Source organism: Trichomonas vaginalis, chromosome VI (assembly GCF_026262505.1).
Source record: "Trichomonas vaginalis G3 chromosome VI, whole genome shotgun sequence".
NCBI lineage: Eukaryota > Parabasalia > Trichomonadida > Trichomonadidae > Trichomonas > Trichomonas vaginalis.
The window spans coordinates 1815432-1830968 of NC_067208.1; the positions used below are offsets into that span (position 1 = coordinate 1815432).

Below are 15537 nucleotides of genomic sequence, written 5' to 3' on the forward strand. Positions count from 1 at the left end.
TATCTCAAAAGTTCTCTGAAAACCTATTTTTGATTAATTTTGAGAAATATCCGTATTAAATTAATCAATAAATTCATTCAACACTACTTTAATTTTTAAATTCAAAAAATTATATGTGCTTCTTAAAATGTCTCACAAAAATTTTATTATAAAATTATATACAATATTAAAAATCCCACAACATTTTTTACTTTACATAATCGTACTTCCTCGATGATTAATTTCCCCTCAATTCCTATCGTTGACCGAACTTAGCATGCAACACCATTTTGTCCAAAACGATATAAATATCACCTCACAGATGGTCTTGACTTTTCATCTGAATTTGATCTTTAAATTTTTGAATTCAGATACTATTCATTTTTTAAAACATTTATTTTTAAATAATGTTGTACACATTGCTGTTCTTAACAGTATCCCAGTGTCCAGAAGAGCTTAGTGATGTTACCATTAATAGCGATGATGCTGATTATAGTAAATGCAACAAAATTGGTTCAGTCACTGTGTCAGATTCACTTACACGCATTTCAGACAATGCGTTTTCTGAGTCAAGTATTACAAGCATCACACTTTCTAACACAGTCACCTCAATTGGAAGTAATGCATTCTCTAATTGTTATAACCTCAAGAAAGTTACATTTGGCAGTTCAGTTAAAACCATTGGGGAATCTGCATTTTTTAATACTTCATTAACAGAAGTTATTATTCCAGATTCTGTTGAAACAATCGGTAGGAAAGCATTCTATGAATGTGGTAGTCTTGAGAAGGTTACATTAGGCAGTTCAGTTAAAACCATTGGTGAATCTGCATTTTATAAAACTGCATTAACATAAGTTACTATTCCAGATTCTGTTGAAACAATTGGTGAGAAAGCATTCTTTCTTTTGGAAAGTCTTAAGAAAGTTACATTAGGCAGTTCAGTTAAAACCATTGGAGGATCCGCATTTGCTTCTACTGCATTAACAGAAGTTATTATTCCAGATTCTGTTGAAACAATTGGTGATAGTGCATTCTATAAGTGTGGTAGTCTTGAGAAGGTTACATTAGGTAGTTCAGTTAAAACCATTGCAGATTATGCATTTTATAATACTTCACTAAAAGATGCTATTATTCCAAAATCTGTTGAATCTGTGGCTCTACATTCCTTTTCTGCGAAAAAACTGATTTTTCAATCATTGATTGAATTATATTTAGAAGAAACTGAAATAATAATTTACAATGTTCCAGATGGTTCTAAAAGTATGGAATTACCGAAGGTTCATTGTAAAAATCTGAAATTTATTGAAATCTTAAGCTTAGGTGGAGATTGCACAATTGGGAGTAATTATGTCTACGCAAGTCCCGATGACGATTTACATATTAAAATATATATTGAAAAAGATGTTAAATCTATTGATGATGAGGCATTTAGTGATGTAAATATTGATATATTTGCATATTTTGGAACAAACGAACTCGAAGGAAATTTCCTTGCGAATGCTAAATCAATTCGAGGTGTAATTGCTTCAACAAATTACCAAGGAGACAGTATCGGTGGAGTAAAGTTAACCAAGAAAGTTCCTTCATATAATATTGAGGAAGACAATACAAATTATGAATTGGCCAAATCTGCAGGATTGAGTGGTGGTGCAATTGCAGGTATTGTTATTGGTGTAATTGTCGTAATTGCAATTATCGCAGTTGTCTGTTTCTTCATTATTCGATCTAAAAAGAAGAAATCGGAAGATACAGCAGGAAATGATGTCTAAAATTCATTTTCTAATGATAAGCATAACACATTTGGTGATTCATTCTAACTAAAAAATTTTTTATATACATATATTATTTCATATCACAATTATAATCGGGTCAAACTAGAACCGATACATCATTATAGCGAATTATTTTTCAATCTGAGAGGTATTATGTCTTAGAAATCATTTCTTATCCACAAATTTAGCCGTATGAATAGTTAGCCCCATAAATCTATTTACAAAACACACACACATATATATAAATCTATTTACAAAACACACATATATATAAATCTATTTACAACACACACATATATATAAATCTATTTACAAAACACACACATATATAAATCTATTTACAAAACGCACACATATATAAATCTATTTACAAAACGCACACATATATAAATCTATTTACAAAACAAATATATAATATATAAAATCAACGAAAATCTGACTCGGTTATAATCAAATTTTTGATCTCAGGGAAATTGAAAAAGTAAAAATTTGAGGGTATTTGCTATGTATATAATTTAATTCATGAAAATAAAGGGTATAATCATAAAAAACAATAAAAAACATCTGCTGCCATTAATAAAAAAGATATGGATAATACTTGTACATAGTCTTATATTATTTGATATATTTACTTATTTTCAAATATCATAAAAATATTTTAAATACGTGAAAGAAAATATCAAGAAAGAGAGAATAAGAAGAATGAACAAGTGAAAGTGATGACAAATAAATAAATGTTCATGATATTGCCATTTGCAGGTGGAGGTGAATCACCTAAAGGAAAATTGTTAATAAAACAAAAAAAAACTTTTCAATGTCATCTCAATTTTAATTGTATTGAGACAGGTCGTTTTGAAAGGTCTGACTTCAAATATTTTCTGACCTCATAAAAATATCCGAAATATATTTGAATACCATTCTCTTCCAATTTTTTTGTGGCTAACATTTCATTTTTTTTTTAAAAAAGTAAGTCAGATATAAGGTCAGAAAATAATATTTTATGTTGAAATAGGCTTGAGACACTAAATTTATGGTTCGCCGGTTATTCAAGGTACGGTAACTAGACTATTTCAGAGGATTGAGTTATCACTCAATCCTCTGAAAAGTTTGATGAAATATTTATAGATTTTAGTTTTAGATTTGTATAAATCTTCATATTTATACCAAAATAATAATATCTCGCTATAATATTATTATTTGATAACTCAAAAGAATAGAAATTAGTTTTTGACTTATAATGATTATTTTTTTTAATTATATATAACATGATTAGATCTTCCATTTTTTCCAAAACGATATACATTTCACCTCACAGATGGTCTTGACTTTTCATCTTTAAATTTTTGAATTCGGAAATTTTTCTTTTTTAAAAATATTTATTTTTAAATAATGTTGTACACATTGCTGTCTTTAACAGTATCCCAGTGTCCAGAACAGGATTCTGATGTTACCATTAATAATGATGATGCTGATTTTAGAGATTGCCTAACCATTCGTTCAGTCACTGTGTCAAATTTAGTTACACGTATTTCAGACAATGCGTTTTCTAAGTCAAGTATTACAAGCATCACACTTTCTAAGACAGTCACCTCAATTGGTGATTTTGCATTCTATGATTGTCGTAGTCTTAAGAAAGTTACATTAGGCAGTTCAGTTAAAACCATTGGAGGATTCGCATTTGCTTCTACTGCATTAACAGAAGTTATTATTCCAAAATCTGTTGAAACAATTGGTGAGAAAGCATTCTTTCTTTTGGAAAGTCTTAAGAAAGTTACATTAGGCAGTTCAGTTAAAACCATTGGAGGATTCGCATTTGCTTCTACTGCATTAACAGAAGTTATTATTCCAGATTCTGTTGAAACAATTGGTGATAGTGCATTCTATGAGTGTCGTAGTCTTAAGAAAGTTACATTAGGCAGCTCAGTTAAAACCATTGATGTATCTGCATTTGCTTCTACTGCATTAACAGAAGTTATTATTCCAGATTCTGTTGAAACAATTGGTCATATTGCATTCTATGAGTGTCGTAGTCTTAAGAAAGTTACATTAGGCAGCTCAGTTAAAACCATTGGGGAATCTGCATTTTTTAATACTTCATTAACAGAAGTTATTATTCCAGATTCTGTTGAAACAATCGGTTGGAAAGCATTCTATGAATGTGGTAGTCTTGAGAAAGTTACATTAGGCAGTTCAGTTAAAACCATTGGAGGATTCGCATTTGCTTCTACTGCATTAACAGAAGTTATTATTCCAAAATCTGTTGAAACAATCGATTGGAATGCATTCTATGAGTGTGGTAGTCTTGAGAAGGTTACATTAGGTAGTTCAGTTAAAACCATTGCAGATTATGCATTTTATAATACTTCACTAAAAGATGCTATTATTCCAAAATCTGTTGAATCTGTGGCTCTACATTCCTTTTCTGCGAAAAAACTGATTTTTCAATCATTGATTGAATTATATTTAGAAGAAACTGAAATAATAATTTACAATGTTCCAGATGGTTCTAAAAGTATGGAATTACCGAAGGTTCATTGTAAAAATCTGAAATTTATTGAAATCTTAAGCTTAGGTGGAGATTGCACAATTGGGAGTAATTATGTCTACGCAAGTCCCGATGACGATTTACATATTAAAATATATATTGAAAAAGATGTTAAATCTATTGATGATGAGGCATTTAGTGATGTAAATATTGATATATTTGCATATTTTGGAACAAACGAACTCGAAGGAAATTTCCTTGCGAATGCTAAATCAATTCGAGGTGTAATTGCTTCAACAAATTACCAAGGAGACAGTATCGGTGGAGTAAAGTTAACCAAGAAAGTTCCTTCATATAATATTGAGGAAGACAATACAAATTATGAATTGGCCAAATCTGCAGGATTGAGTGGTGGTGCAATTGCAGGTATTGTTATTGGTGTAATTGTCGTAATTGCAATTATCGCAGTTGTCTGTTTCTTCATTATTCGATCTAAAAAGAAGAAATCGGAAGATACAGCAGGAAATGATGTCTAAAATTCATTTTCTAATGATAAGCATAACACATTTGGTGATTCATTCTAACTAAAAAATTTTTTATATACATATATTATTTCATATCACAATTATAATCGGGTCAAACTAGAACCGATACATCATTATAGCGAATTATTTTTCAATCTGAGAGGTATTATGTCTTAGAAATCATTTCTTATCCACAAATTTAGCCGTATGAATAGTTAGCCCCATAAATCTATTTACAAAACACACACACATATATATAAATCTATTTACAAAACACACATATATATAAATCTATTTACAACACACACATATATATAAATCTATTTACAAAACACACACATATATAAATCTATTTACAAAACGCACACATATATAAATCTATTTACAAAACGCACACATATATAAATCTATTTACAAAACAAATATATAATATATAAAATCAACGAAAATCTGACTCGGTTATAATCAAATTTTTGATCTCAGGGAAATTGAAAAAGTAAAAATTTGAGGGTATTTGCTATGTATATAATTTAATTCATGAAAATAAAGGGTATAAAGAAAAAAAAAAAAAAAAAAAGGTAGTGGGGCTTCCAGGCACTTCGTGCCTTCTAGCCCTGAAGATGTTTAGGAGAAATGAAGTTTTGAGGACATACATGACTTTGAGTTTAGATATGACAAGATAGAATATGAGAGAGGTCCTATAAACCGGAGAAAGTGTCATATAAACATCTGTCATTTTACTCAGAATTTTACTCAGAATTCAATAAAAATATATTTTAGGGTAGAAGGGTATATCTACCCCGTTTTCTAACCTCTTTTCTACCCCATATGTCCTTACTGAAAATATGACCTTTGACCGAGTAGTTTTCATGTTTTGTCACTTTTCTGTCACTTTTCAGGAAAAAAACATTTTTATTATATATATAAAATGAATTTTACAAAACCACCGTTACCCTTCTTTGGAAATAAGAGTAGATGTAAAGATATTCTATTGAGAGAACTTAAGAAACTACCGAATGGTCTAACATTTGTAGATTTGTTCGGTGGAAGTTTCTATATATCCCATTTGTGCCATACAATATTCCCAGACTCAAAGATTATATGCAATGACTTCGACAACTATATGGACCGTCTCAAACATATACCAGACACAAACAATATATTGAAAGAGTTAAAAGAAAAGATACCTATAGGTAAGATGGAACGTATACCATTAGATAAGAAAAATATTGTGAGAGAGGTTTTGAAAAAAGCAGAATATATAGACTGGGATAGTATATCTGCTAGACTATTATATAGTGGTGCTATAAGAGTTCATGACATTGAGACACTTATGTCAAAAGTTTTATATCTTAACTATACAAATGTTTTCAAAGAGGACATAGAAAAATATATTGAGGGTATAGAGTTTGTGAGATGTCATTGGACAGAGTTGTATGAAAAATATAAAAACAAGGAAAATGTTTTCTTTATAGTAGACCCGCCGTTCTATAACACATGGGATTTTCAATACCAAGTAGACTGGACTTTGAGAGACTCTTTAGAAACTTTAGACGTTTTACATAACCATCCATGCTTTTACTTTACATCCGATAAAAGTGGTTTGGAAAGTGTCATGAGATGGTTAGAGGACATACATGACTATGAGTTTAGATATGACAAGATAGAATATGAGAGAGGTCCTATAAACTGGAGAAAGTGTCATAACAAAGAAATTTTACTAGTAAGTAAATGTGGTTTGAAATAGGACTACTTGTTTTAGGTTTTTTCCATTGTGTCATTTATTTATTTGACGTGGCAGAAAAGTACAGAGAATATGAAGATGAACCAATGCCTGCAAATGTTCAGTATATGTACTCGTAAGAGATATTTTTATCTAATATTAAATGGACGCACAGAACTTAGCGAATGCACAGCAACCTGGACAACCAAACCCAGAGAATATTCCAAATGAAGTTAGAATACAAACTGCAATGGCAAACTATGGTCAAGTGCCAACAGATGTACAAATGCAAACTGCCATGTCAAATGACGCTGCGTTAGGTTTGCCACCATGGTATGCAAATATGAGATGGAAAGAGTTTTATACAAACCCTGAAGTGGGATATAAACAACTTTATGCAGATGACGCGAACACAGGAGTTGACCCAGAATATGTTTTCTACCAGAGGAGAAACAGAATGTATGAGCTCCAGTTAAAGAATGCTATGGAACTCAACAGGAAACGTAAGAGACTAGGCGGACATTAGATTTTTACATATAGTAAAATGGGTTTCTTCAGTAGTATTGGAAACTTCTTCAGAAGAGTTGGAAGAGGTATATGGAATGGAATAAAAACCGTAGGAAGAGGAATTTGGAACGGAGTCAAAAATATTGGTAAAAGGGTAGGTCAGTTTGTTGGTATTATACCTAAAGACCCTGAACCAGAAGAGCAAGCTCCTGTTATACAACAGCCTGAACCTGCACCACAGTCTAGTTGGCAACCAAATCCAACACCTCAACCGTATTAAAAAGTTATATTTTTACCGTTCGATAGTAGTTGTATATGAAACTAAGTTCTAAGTAAAACACATGGTATAATGGAATTATTCTTTTTCTTCCATCTGTAGTAAACCATACTTGAAAGTCTGAAATACTTCCACTTGGTGGTTCGTATAACTTTGTAGGTTTTTCGTAAAAGTCATTTGCCAAGCATAAGAAAGAGTTTTGGGCGCCAGAAAATGAAGCATGAACAATAATAGCAGCTGGGTCGAAAACATCTTTAAATAAATATGGTTCATCTCTTGCATATCGACTGTAAATATTTGCTAAAGGAAGTTCGACTTTCTGATTTAACATTCTTTGCAAATAATACCATGACATTGCAGTGAATTCTGTATATATTTGTTCGTCTTTCTTTGGATTGTCTTCGTAGATTTGAAATGACACTTGTGAATTTTGTTTGTCATATACAATTCTCACATAAAGTGTGCTCTCGGTATTTGCATATTCATCAGCATATTTTGCATAACATGAATTTATTTTATCTTCTATATTTTTTAACGCAGTCTGTAGAGAAGATGAAAGGTCAACTTGTATTAGCTCAATTTCTTCCCACATTTTTCGTTTCCCTTCAGATATATAATCTATATGAAACCTTACAATAAATGGAAAACTTTTATCTTCTACAGACACAAACTTCATTCTACGAAAGCCAATAGCTTTTGTGACAGATGGGTCTCTTAGCCATCTTAATGGGTAGTCAAAACGATAGCCTTCATGCTTTACGGTCTCTGTCTCAAACTTTTGACCGACATTCGTAAAAAGTTCATCTAATGGTTTAGTTGTAGCAACTCTTGAATTTTCTTTTTCTATTGAAAGCATATTTTATCTAGAATAAAAATGTCAAATGAAACAGCGTCTATGAGAGAAATACAACACAACCGACAACTCATTATGCAAGCTCTAAATAAGAACACAACAAACTTTTCAAACTATTCTAAGATATCTGAGTCATTGAAAGAAGGAAACTTAAAACTGACGATAAACCCAATGACAGATGAGTTTCTGTTTCAAGACAATAAGAACCATACTGTCTGTATAAATCCAACAAAAGGAACTTTAAACGAGAAACCTATAAATGAACTTCTTTTGAAAGCAGATATTGACAACAAAGCTGACAAAGAGTATGTCATTGAAAAAGTTCAAGAAGAACATGACAGAGCAGATGCAACATATGCAACAAAAGAGGATGTTGAAAAGAAAGCTGACAAAGAGTATGTTGACGATGAGTTAGCATATCTGGCTAGTGGGTTAGTGAAGAAGGCAGATAAGGAATATGTGGATGAAAAAGACAATGAAATTATAAAAAGGGTTGAATGGTACCATGAACGGACATCGAAGATTTTAGAAGGTAAAGCCAATACAGGGTGGGTTTCAGGATGTTTAGACCTTAAAGCCGACAAAGAAACTGTAGATATGTTGACACAAACGGTTTCAAGTCATACCAGAGGTTTAATGGAAGATGGACAACAGTTGAAAGAGCTTGAGAAAGGTGTTACAGAGTTAAGGAATACAAAAGCAGACTCGACATGGATAAAAGGATATGTAGATGCAACAAAAGAACGTATTTTCGCATGGACAGAAGGAACATACCCACAAAAATATCATAGACATAGCATCTCTGACGTAAATGAACTTGAAGAAAGGTTATATAAGAAAGCAGACAAAACAGAGCTTCAAACGTTAAAGACTGAAATACTTCAAACAGTATATCCTATAGGTTCTATTTATACGTCAATGAACTCTACCAGACCAGAAGTAGTACTTGGTTTTGGAACTTGGACTCAAATAGTCGAAAGGTTTTTGTATTGTGCAAACTCTTCAAAGGTAACAGGTGGAAGTAAAACGATTTCAGGTGAAAACTTACCTGCACACAGTCACTACATAAATTTAACTACAGCTGAAGCAGGTTGGCATAAGCATAGATATTGGGATTGGACAGGAATGACAAAAGGTAAAGGATATGATGTTAAAGACGACGTTAAGTTTGCTATAAATTGTTACTGGGATGACACGCAGGGAGGAGGAAGCCATACACATCGCATTACAGGATATTCGGAAACAACGGGACAAAGTAAAGACTACATGCCACCTTACATGACAGTTTACGCATGGTATAGAAATGCTTAGTCGTCATTTTCAACTTCTTTAGCATATTCGTCAGGAGTTGTCTTATATTTGTTAGGAACTGTCTTTGAAAGTATACCACCTTGAACTTTGACAAGTTTGAAACGAGGTCTGACAATAGTAGTTTTATCTTCTGCTTGCAGTCTGTACATTTTGCCATGTTTGCCTAAAACTTCATAATATTCTCTTGTATACTTTCTTCTATTTTTACGAACACGAATGCGAGTACCTGTCGAGTTCCCATTGTTGTCATAGTCAATAGTATTTTCATATGGGTCGCGTTTAGGTATTTCTATTTTTACTTTGTCACCTTTCTTAAGTTTGAAGCCTGGCATTCTTTCTTGTTTGTCTCTTTTGACTAAACTATTAAATATATAGTCTTTCTCTAAGTCGGGGTTGTTTTTCATTTCTTCAGGGGAGTGGTTTCCCAAACCTTTTGTTTACGGTTATTGTAAATATTTAAAACTTGTCTCATCTTTGCCATGGAGAAGTGTCTATATTTGTCGTCATATGACATTTCATCTACCTCACCACCTTGTGGTTGGTTTAAGTCTCTTAAGATTTTTATACAACTGTCAATGACACCAAGAGCAGAATGGTTTTGGTCGACAATGAAATATTGGTTTACATTTTTTGAACGCAGATAGTTTTTTACATCATCTGATTTGAAAGAACTTTCACAGTCAGATGTCAGTTTTGTTGGATGGTATTTGTCAACGAATATTGTCAAAGCAGTTTTCACATCTAAAATATTTTTGGACCATAATGGTATGGCTTCACAGTATCTTGTGTTTTGACCGACAAATATTAACCAGTATGGTGGTCCATCTTCTCTATACCTCGGAATGTTTTCCAAGATATCCATAAACCAAGCATTTGGTGTTGAACTAAAGATTTTTATCATGAGTGCTTTCTTTGTCGCTTTAGAAACATAGGGGTCCTTGTTTGGATTCGTCATTTTTTACCCTATAAGAAATGGGTTTATTTGGCGCATTAGCAGGAGTTGCATCCAGATTTTTGCCCGCAGTGGGAACAATAGCCAGAGTATTTGGAGTTGGAAGGAAGATTTTGAGTACATTAGGTATACTTAAAGAGAAAGCACAACCTATTATACAAACTGTACAGAAAGGTTGGGATGTAGCACGAGATGCAGCAAATCTTATTCCAAATCCTGAAACAAGAGGAAAAGTTCAAGGATGGATGGACAATGTAGGAAGACAAGCAGGAAACTATTATAACAAAGCAAATGACTACTATAACCAAGCAGGACACTATATGGACCAAGGTGAAAGATTCTTTAACAGAGGATATAACCATGCACAACAGTGGGTAAACAATAACCAACCGCAACCACCTCAAACTTGGGGAATGTAAAGTTTTTTACTGAGATGAAATGAACAATACAGCATTGAGACAAATGGGTTCAAGATGGATTTGTCGACTTCCAGCAGTTACACAACGTGTTTGTCAAGTTCTTCCTATACCTCAGGAAGTTTTAGACCGACTTAAAAAACAACAACAACCAGTTGAAAACAAACCAAACTAAAATTTTTTACTGAGATGAAATGACCGAAGAAGTTGAAACGGTAGATTTGACACCACAAACAAAAAGTTCAGAACCATTGTCAAAACCTGTCAAAGAACTTACAGATGAAGAGAAAAATTCAATAATAGAAAGTGCCAGGTCTGGAAATACAAACCCTAACTATAAAGTCACTTTTCATAGAAATGGAACGGCTAGTATCTCAAAAAAGAAACAGACTCTCACAAATAAAATATTGAAGTCTGAAGGAGCTTTCGAGACAACAGATGGAAAAGTTTACTTCACTGACCAACAGTTCATTATAGAACATCTCATTGACTTAGAGTCGAAATATTCTAAACTTTACAACAAACACAAAAAGTTGAAAGGAAAACAAAAACAAATGGCATATGATATTTATGAAGATGTTGACGACACAACCATACCTGCAAGTGAGGTAAAGTCAGAGGAACCGAAAAGTGACGAAAAACCGATAGAAGAAGAAAAACCAAAAACTGAAGATAAACCAAAACCAAAGTTTAGTTTCCAAACTAAACCAAGTCAACCTTCATTAGCTGGTATGGGTTGGCGTCAAAGACTTATGGCAGCAGGTGGTTATGTAAAGTAAAGAAAAAAAACATTTTTTTATTTTTATAAAAATGCCCCCATATAGAATGGATAGAAAGTCTGCTAGAATAAAAGCAGAGTTGCAAAGATATGGTTGGAGAGTTTCGAAGAATTTTAAATATAGGAAGGGAAAGCCAATAAAAGTCTATGACAAACTGTCTGGTCTTCGCTACGAGATGGACTTAGAAACCGCGCGCGCCAATTATCCAAACAGACTCGAGAGGTTAGAAGAAGAACGTCTTATGGACATGCCTTTCGATGTTTCTGAGCCTCAAGTTGAAGGACACGACGGCTTTGCCAGATTCTACTGGAAACATGACGAACAATTGCATCCTTTGAGAAGGAAAAAAGGGAAGGGTGAAGACAAACATGCTCCCATGGAAAGAACAAGATATGCATATGAGAAGTATCGTGAAGTTAGAAGTCAAATTACATCTGGTCGAACCTTTACAGTAAACTTTGACGAAGGAAAGAACAAAGAAGGCTTCATGGGTGTACTTGCTGCAATTCAAGACGGAAATAAGAAAGGATACAATCTCAGACTAACCGTAACAGATTTAGATGGTCATATTTACTATGCACATGGCAATGTCACAACAGCTGCAATGCTTCTTGACGCTTTCAAGACTACAAAGAGAGAACAAATGGTTGACTCCGACTCAGACATTTTGAATGCAATTGAAGGAATTGCAAGTGTCAAGTTCGAATGGTACCAACCTAACCCTCAAGCAGTCAGACAACATGCTGGATACTTCCCCTTCAGAAATAAGTCTGACATTGACTTGACAAGGTATGGAATTTACAATTCAATCGAAACAATTGTCAATGAACCTTGTATTCTTACATGTCTCAGGAACTCTGGTCTTGTTTCAGAAGAGAAGATGAAGTATCTTGAGTCATGTGTGAAGACAAGGTACATTCTTAGAGGTCAATTGGCAAAAGTTGCACCGTTGGCAAATGTGAATATCCGAGTCAACATACCGACTGAGAAAGGTTCTTCACATGACGACTATGTTGTTGACAAAGACTTACCATGGTTGAAGATTGTAATTGTCCACAACCACTTCATGTTGAACGAAAGTCTTACAAACCCATTGTTCGGAAAAGGCAAGTGCAACATTGTCAGAGCTGTAAACATTCTTTTCGAGAAAGGTTTGTTGGAACCGATTCCAGATGACAAGCTGACAGAAACTTTTGTACCAAAAGACGAAACAAACTTTTCACTGTTAGCAAGACCAAAAGTTGTTCCAGACAAAGTTATAGTACAAAAGAAGTACACAGTTCCAAAAGGAGTTGGATTGTTCGGATACCAACCTGAACCAGAAGAACTTCCAATGAGGTTGCAAGAACTTCAAGATGCTATAAACAAACTTCCATTGAGACATCCAATTGACGTCAAATTGTATTGGAGAGCATCGGAGTTAGGTCAGAAGGTTTTATATGAAACAGGTTGCTTCGACGATGTTTATGAGATAGCAGGCGAAGTTTCTCAGAAGATAAGAGACTCACTTGAATTTCCACGAACTGGACCCATTGGTTGCGACAAGTTCGACTCAAACGAAAAGATATACTATGTCGACCTTAACGCTGCATACATGAGGTTCGTCCAATATATCCCGACTGGAATTCCAAACGAAGACGGTGAGTTCCCAGGAAGGAACTATACAGTTGGAAAAGTCATACAACAACTGTATGATATTAGGAAAGCTTCAAACCCCAAACTTGCAATGACACTCAAATTGCTTATGAATTCGACATGGGGATATTCCATTAAGAAACCTCAAAAGATGAAGAGTAAACACTATGAGAAGGTCGACAACTTTGTTGAAAGGTTTTCTCCTTTTGTTTTGAAGTACGAATTCACTCAAGGTCAAAGTGGCTTAGTAACCACATTAAAACCTATTGTCGAACATTGGTCTTACCCTCAGTTCGCAAAGGCAGTCCTTGACAACTACAACAAATTCTTCTCCGAAGTCAAATCGAAAGTTGTGGTTTACTATGAGAACATTGACGCACTCATGACGAACGAAGAAGGATACAACAAACTCATTGAAATGGGCATGGTCGGTGAAAAGATGGGTCAATTCAAATTGGACAAAATTTTCACCGAAGTTCATGTAATATCGAAAAGGAAATATTGGGGCATACTTGAAGACGGCACAGAAATAAAACATTGCATGAAATAAAAAATTTTTATTCGAATTTGAATTTAAATGTGGGGAATTCTTGGTCTCAAACTCATATATAACCTGTTTGTTTGTATTTTCGTCGACTATGGCACGAGACACAAACATTGACCAAACGGACAAAAAGTGTCATTTCAGATGGTCACGCAGCCAATCGCATTCGAGCACTTCGAAGAAGCCTTACGTTCCAAGGGAGAGGGTGTCTGGTGCAAGGGAGAGGTCATGAGACTCTACGAGCAGTACATCCTCAATGCCTGGGAGGACAAATCGTCCTTGGATTGGCAAATCTACCAACTCCTCTGGGACGACCTCCTACGCAACTGGGAGAACGAAAGAGTCCAATTCAAAGGTCGGGAACTAATTTTGCAAATTGACCTTAATTTCACATACTTATCCAAATAAACACCTAAATTTACTCGGGGTTTCCCCCTAAAATAAAATTTTTTTACTCTTAGAACCACTCGAGGTTCTCCTTACGGTTGTTGAGCTTGTCACCGTCAATGTGTCTGACCTTCGTCCTCTTGTTTGGATTTGGAACCCATTGAATTGCGACAAGCTTGCCCATGGAGATTGAACCGTAATTCCGAAGGGTAAGGTTCAAGTGTCCCAAGTTGTTGAGAACTGGGGTAAGAACCTTGCCGGTCTCCTTGTTGCGGATTTGGTATGGGTAGGGTTGGGAAATTTCGTAAGTGTCATCGGCAACAAGGGTTGCCCAAACTTCCTCTTCTTCGTGTTTCTCTTCTTCCTCTTCTTCCTCTTCCTCTTCTTCGTGTTTCTCTTCTTCCTCGACAATTCCTTCGGCAATTCTGTGTTCACGAAGTACGGTGTTGGAGGTTCTGTCCTTTCCGAGTACCTTCCAGATGGCATCTATCTCTTCGAAGAAACGGTAGATGAGTCTGGCAAGGTCTCGGTTCTCTCTCGCGTAAATGCGCAAGGTTTCCGTCAAATCGTTCAGGACTTTCTCATTGGAAGCTTGGTTCATGAGGAACTCACCTTTAAGTCCCTTCATCTCTTCCATAAGACTACTTTGGAGAGTCTTAACGGTGTTTGTCAGATGAGCTTTCAAATTCAAAATTTGAATTTGAACTGGGCGCTTGTCTGGCAACATTGAAAGGACATCTGCCATTGTGTTCGGCTTCGGTGCTTGTTCGGACATCGAAAAAATGAAGTGGTTTGAGAATGACGGTTTTACTTCAAAAAGCTTGTTATGACGGTTAAGTCATACAACAAGTTTAAAATAATATCTTGTTCTTCTTCTGAACGTTTGTTGTCTCTTCCGATAAAAGTTTCGAACATGAGAACCAAAAAACGTTTTTTGAGATTGCGGAAGAGTTCAGGCAAACGTTCATATTCTGGATATGTTGGGAGCAGTTCAAAACATCTGAGCTGACTTTCGGACAAAATTGGGACAATGTCAGAAAATTCATCTTTGGTCGGACTGCTTGAAGGTAAGTCCCTTACATGTAAGTAGCTCTGGTAAAGTCTTCTCATTTCTGCTAACTTTTGGAGTATAGCTTCGTAGTTTAGAAGTTTTAATTTTAATTGTCTTATTCCACTCTTTACTTCTAAACGGTAACTATCCATGAGGTCAAGAGTAGCTTTGGTAGCTTTAAGTGGAGCTATCTGTTCCTTGACTTGTGCAATTTTGGTTGCAATTGTGGTTTGAGCTCCTTCAAGTTCGCCGTCTATGTCGTTCTCAACACCTTCAACCATGGCTTGAAACTCTTCATCGGTCCATTGAGATTGGTGTGGGACGAATTTAACTTGCTTCATT

General features: G+C 34.5%; 14 protein-coding genes and 1 pseudogene across 15 annotated transcripts, besides 1 other annotated feature; 11 read left to right on the forward strand and 4 right to left on the reverse strand.

Annotated features, from left to right (window-relative positions):
- Window positions 1-386: 386 nt before the first annotated feature.
- TVAGG3_0788260 (BspA type Leucine rich repeat region (6 copies) family) lies at window positions 387-833 on the forward strand (the record flags this gene model as incomplete). Its single annotated transcript, XM_001294925.1, has 1 exon — window positions 387-833. One exon carries the CDS (start codon window positions 387-389, stop codon window positions 831-833), a length of 447 nt encoding a protein of 148 aa, XP_001294926.1.
- Window positions 834-1241: 408 nt separating this feature from the next.
- On the forward strand, window positions 1242-1817 carry TVAGG3_0788270 (FNIP repeat-containing protein; the record flags this gene model as incomplete). The annotated part of the gene is made up of 1 exon (XM_001281547.2): window positions 1242-1748. The coding sequence occupies one exon, from the start codon at window positions 1242-1244 to the stop codon at window positions 1746-1748; it is 507 nt and encodes a 168-aa protein (XP_001281548.1).
- A 1323-nt stretch (window positions 1818-3140) lies between these two features.
- Window positions 3141-4772, forward strand: TVAGG3_0788280 (FNIP repeat-containing protein; the record flags this gene model as incomplete). Its single annotated transcript, XM_001294552.1, has 1 exon — window positions 3141-4772. The coding sequence occupies one exon, from the start codon at window positions 3141-3143 to the stop codon at window positions 4770-4772; it is 1632 nt and encodes a 543-aa protein (XP_001294553.1).
- Window positions 4773-5314: 542 nt separating this feature from the next.
- Window positions 5315-15537: part of a mobile genetic element that runs on past the window's edge.
- Window positions 6647-7009, forward strand: TVAGG3_0788300 (uncharacterized protein; the record flags this gene model as incomplete). Its single annotated transcript, XM_051246707.1, has 1 exon — window positions 6647-7009. One exon carries the CDS (start codon window positions 6647-6649, stop codon window positions 7007-7009), a length of 363 nt encoding a protein of 120 aa, XP_051082182.1.
- TVAGG3_0788310 (serine threonine-protein phosphatase family) lies at window positions 7028-7270 on the forward strand (the record flags this gene model as incomplete). Its single annotated transcript, XM_051246708.1, has 1 exon — window positions 7028-7270. One exon carries the CDS (start codon window positions 7028-7030, stop codon window positions 7268-7270), a length of 243 nt encoding a protein of 80 aa, XP_051082183.1.
- TVAGG3_0788320 (uncharacterized protein) lies at window positions 7275-7859 on the reverse strand (the record flags this gene model as incomplete). Its single annotated transcript, XM_051246709.1, has 1 exon — window positions 7275-7859. The coding sequence occupies one exon, from the start codon at window positions 7857-7859 to the stop codon at window positions 7275-7277; it is 585 nt and encodes a 194-aa protein (XP_051082184.1).
- TVAGG3_0788330 (phage tail repeat-like family) lies at window positions 8292-9317 on the forward strand (the record flags this gene model as incomplete). Its single annotated transcript, XM_001280170.1, has 1 exon — window positions 8292-9317. A coding segment is annotated over one exon (1026 nt), but the record flags the coding sequence as incomplete, so codon positions are not given.
- Window positions 9428-10304, reverse strand: TVAGG3_0788340 (annotated as a pseudogene). Its single transcript has one exon. A coding segment is annotated over exon 1 (877 nt).
- On the forward strand, window positions 10822-10974 carry TVAGG3_0788350 (uncharacterized protein; the record flags this gene model as incomplete). Its single annotated transcript, XM_051246710.1, has 1 exon — window positions 10822-10974. One exon carries the CDS (start codon window positions 10822-10824, stop codon window positions 10972-10974), a length of 153 nt encoding a protein of 50 aa, XP_051082185.1.
- Window positions 10994-11578, forward strand: TVAGG3_0788360 (phage tail repeat-like family; the record flags this gene model as incomplete). Its single annotated transcript, XM_051246711.1, has 1 exon — window positions 10994-11578. The coding sequence occupies one exon, from the start codon at window positions 10994-10996 to the stop codon at window positions 11576-11578; it is 585 nt and encodes a 194-aa protein (XP_051082186.1).
- On the forward strand, window positions 11625-12244 carry TVAGG3_0788370 (uncharacterized protein; the record flags this gene model as incomplete). Its single annotated transcript, XM_051246712.1, has 1 exon — window positions 11625-12244. A coding segment is annotated over one exon (620 nt), but the record flags the coding sequence as incomplete, so codon positions are not given.
- TVAGG3_0788380 (uncharacterized protein) lies at window positions 13201-13308 on the forward strand (the record flags this gene model as incomplete). Its single annotated transcript, XM_051246713.1, has 1 exon — window positions 13201-13308. A coding segment is annotated over one exon (108 nt), but the record flags the coding sequence as incomplete, so codon positions are not given.
- On the forward strand, window positions 13902-14165 carry TVAGG3_0788390 (uncharacterized protein; the record flags this gene model as incomplete). Its single annotated transcript, XM_051246714.1, has 1 exon — window positions 13902-14165. One exon carries the CDS (start codon window positions 13902-13904, stop codon window positions 14163-14165), a length of 264 nt encoding a protein of 87 aa, XP_051082189.1.
- TVAGG3_0788400 (cytochrome B-C1 complex subunit 6, mitochondrial family) lies at window positions 14215-14919 on the reverse strand (the record flags this gene model as incomplete). Its single annotated transcript, XM_051246715.1, has 1 exon — window positions 14215-14919. One exon carries the CDS (start codon window positions 14917-14919, stop codon window positions 14215-14217), a length of 705 nt encoding a protein of 234 aa, XP_051082190.1.
- On the reverse strand, window positions 14952-15536 carry TVAGG3_0788410 (uncharacterized protein; the record flags this gene model as incomplete). The annotated part of the gene is made up of 1 exon (XM_051246716.1): window positions 14952-15536. One exon carries the CDS (start codon window positions 15534-15536, stop codon window positions 14952-14954), a length of 585 nt encoding a protein of 194 aa, XP_051082191.1.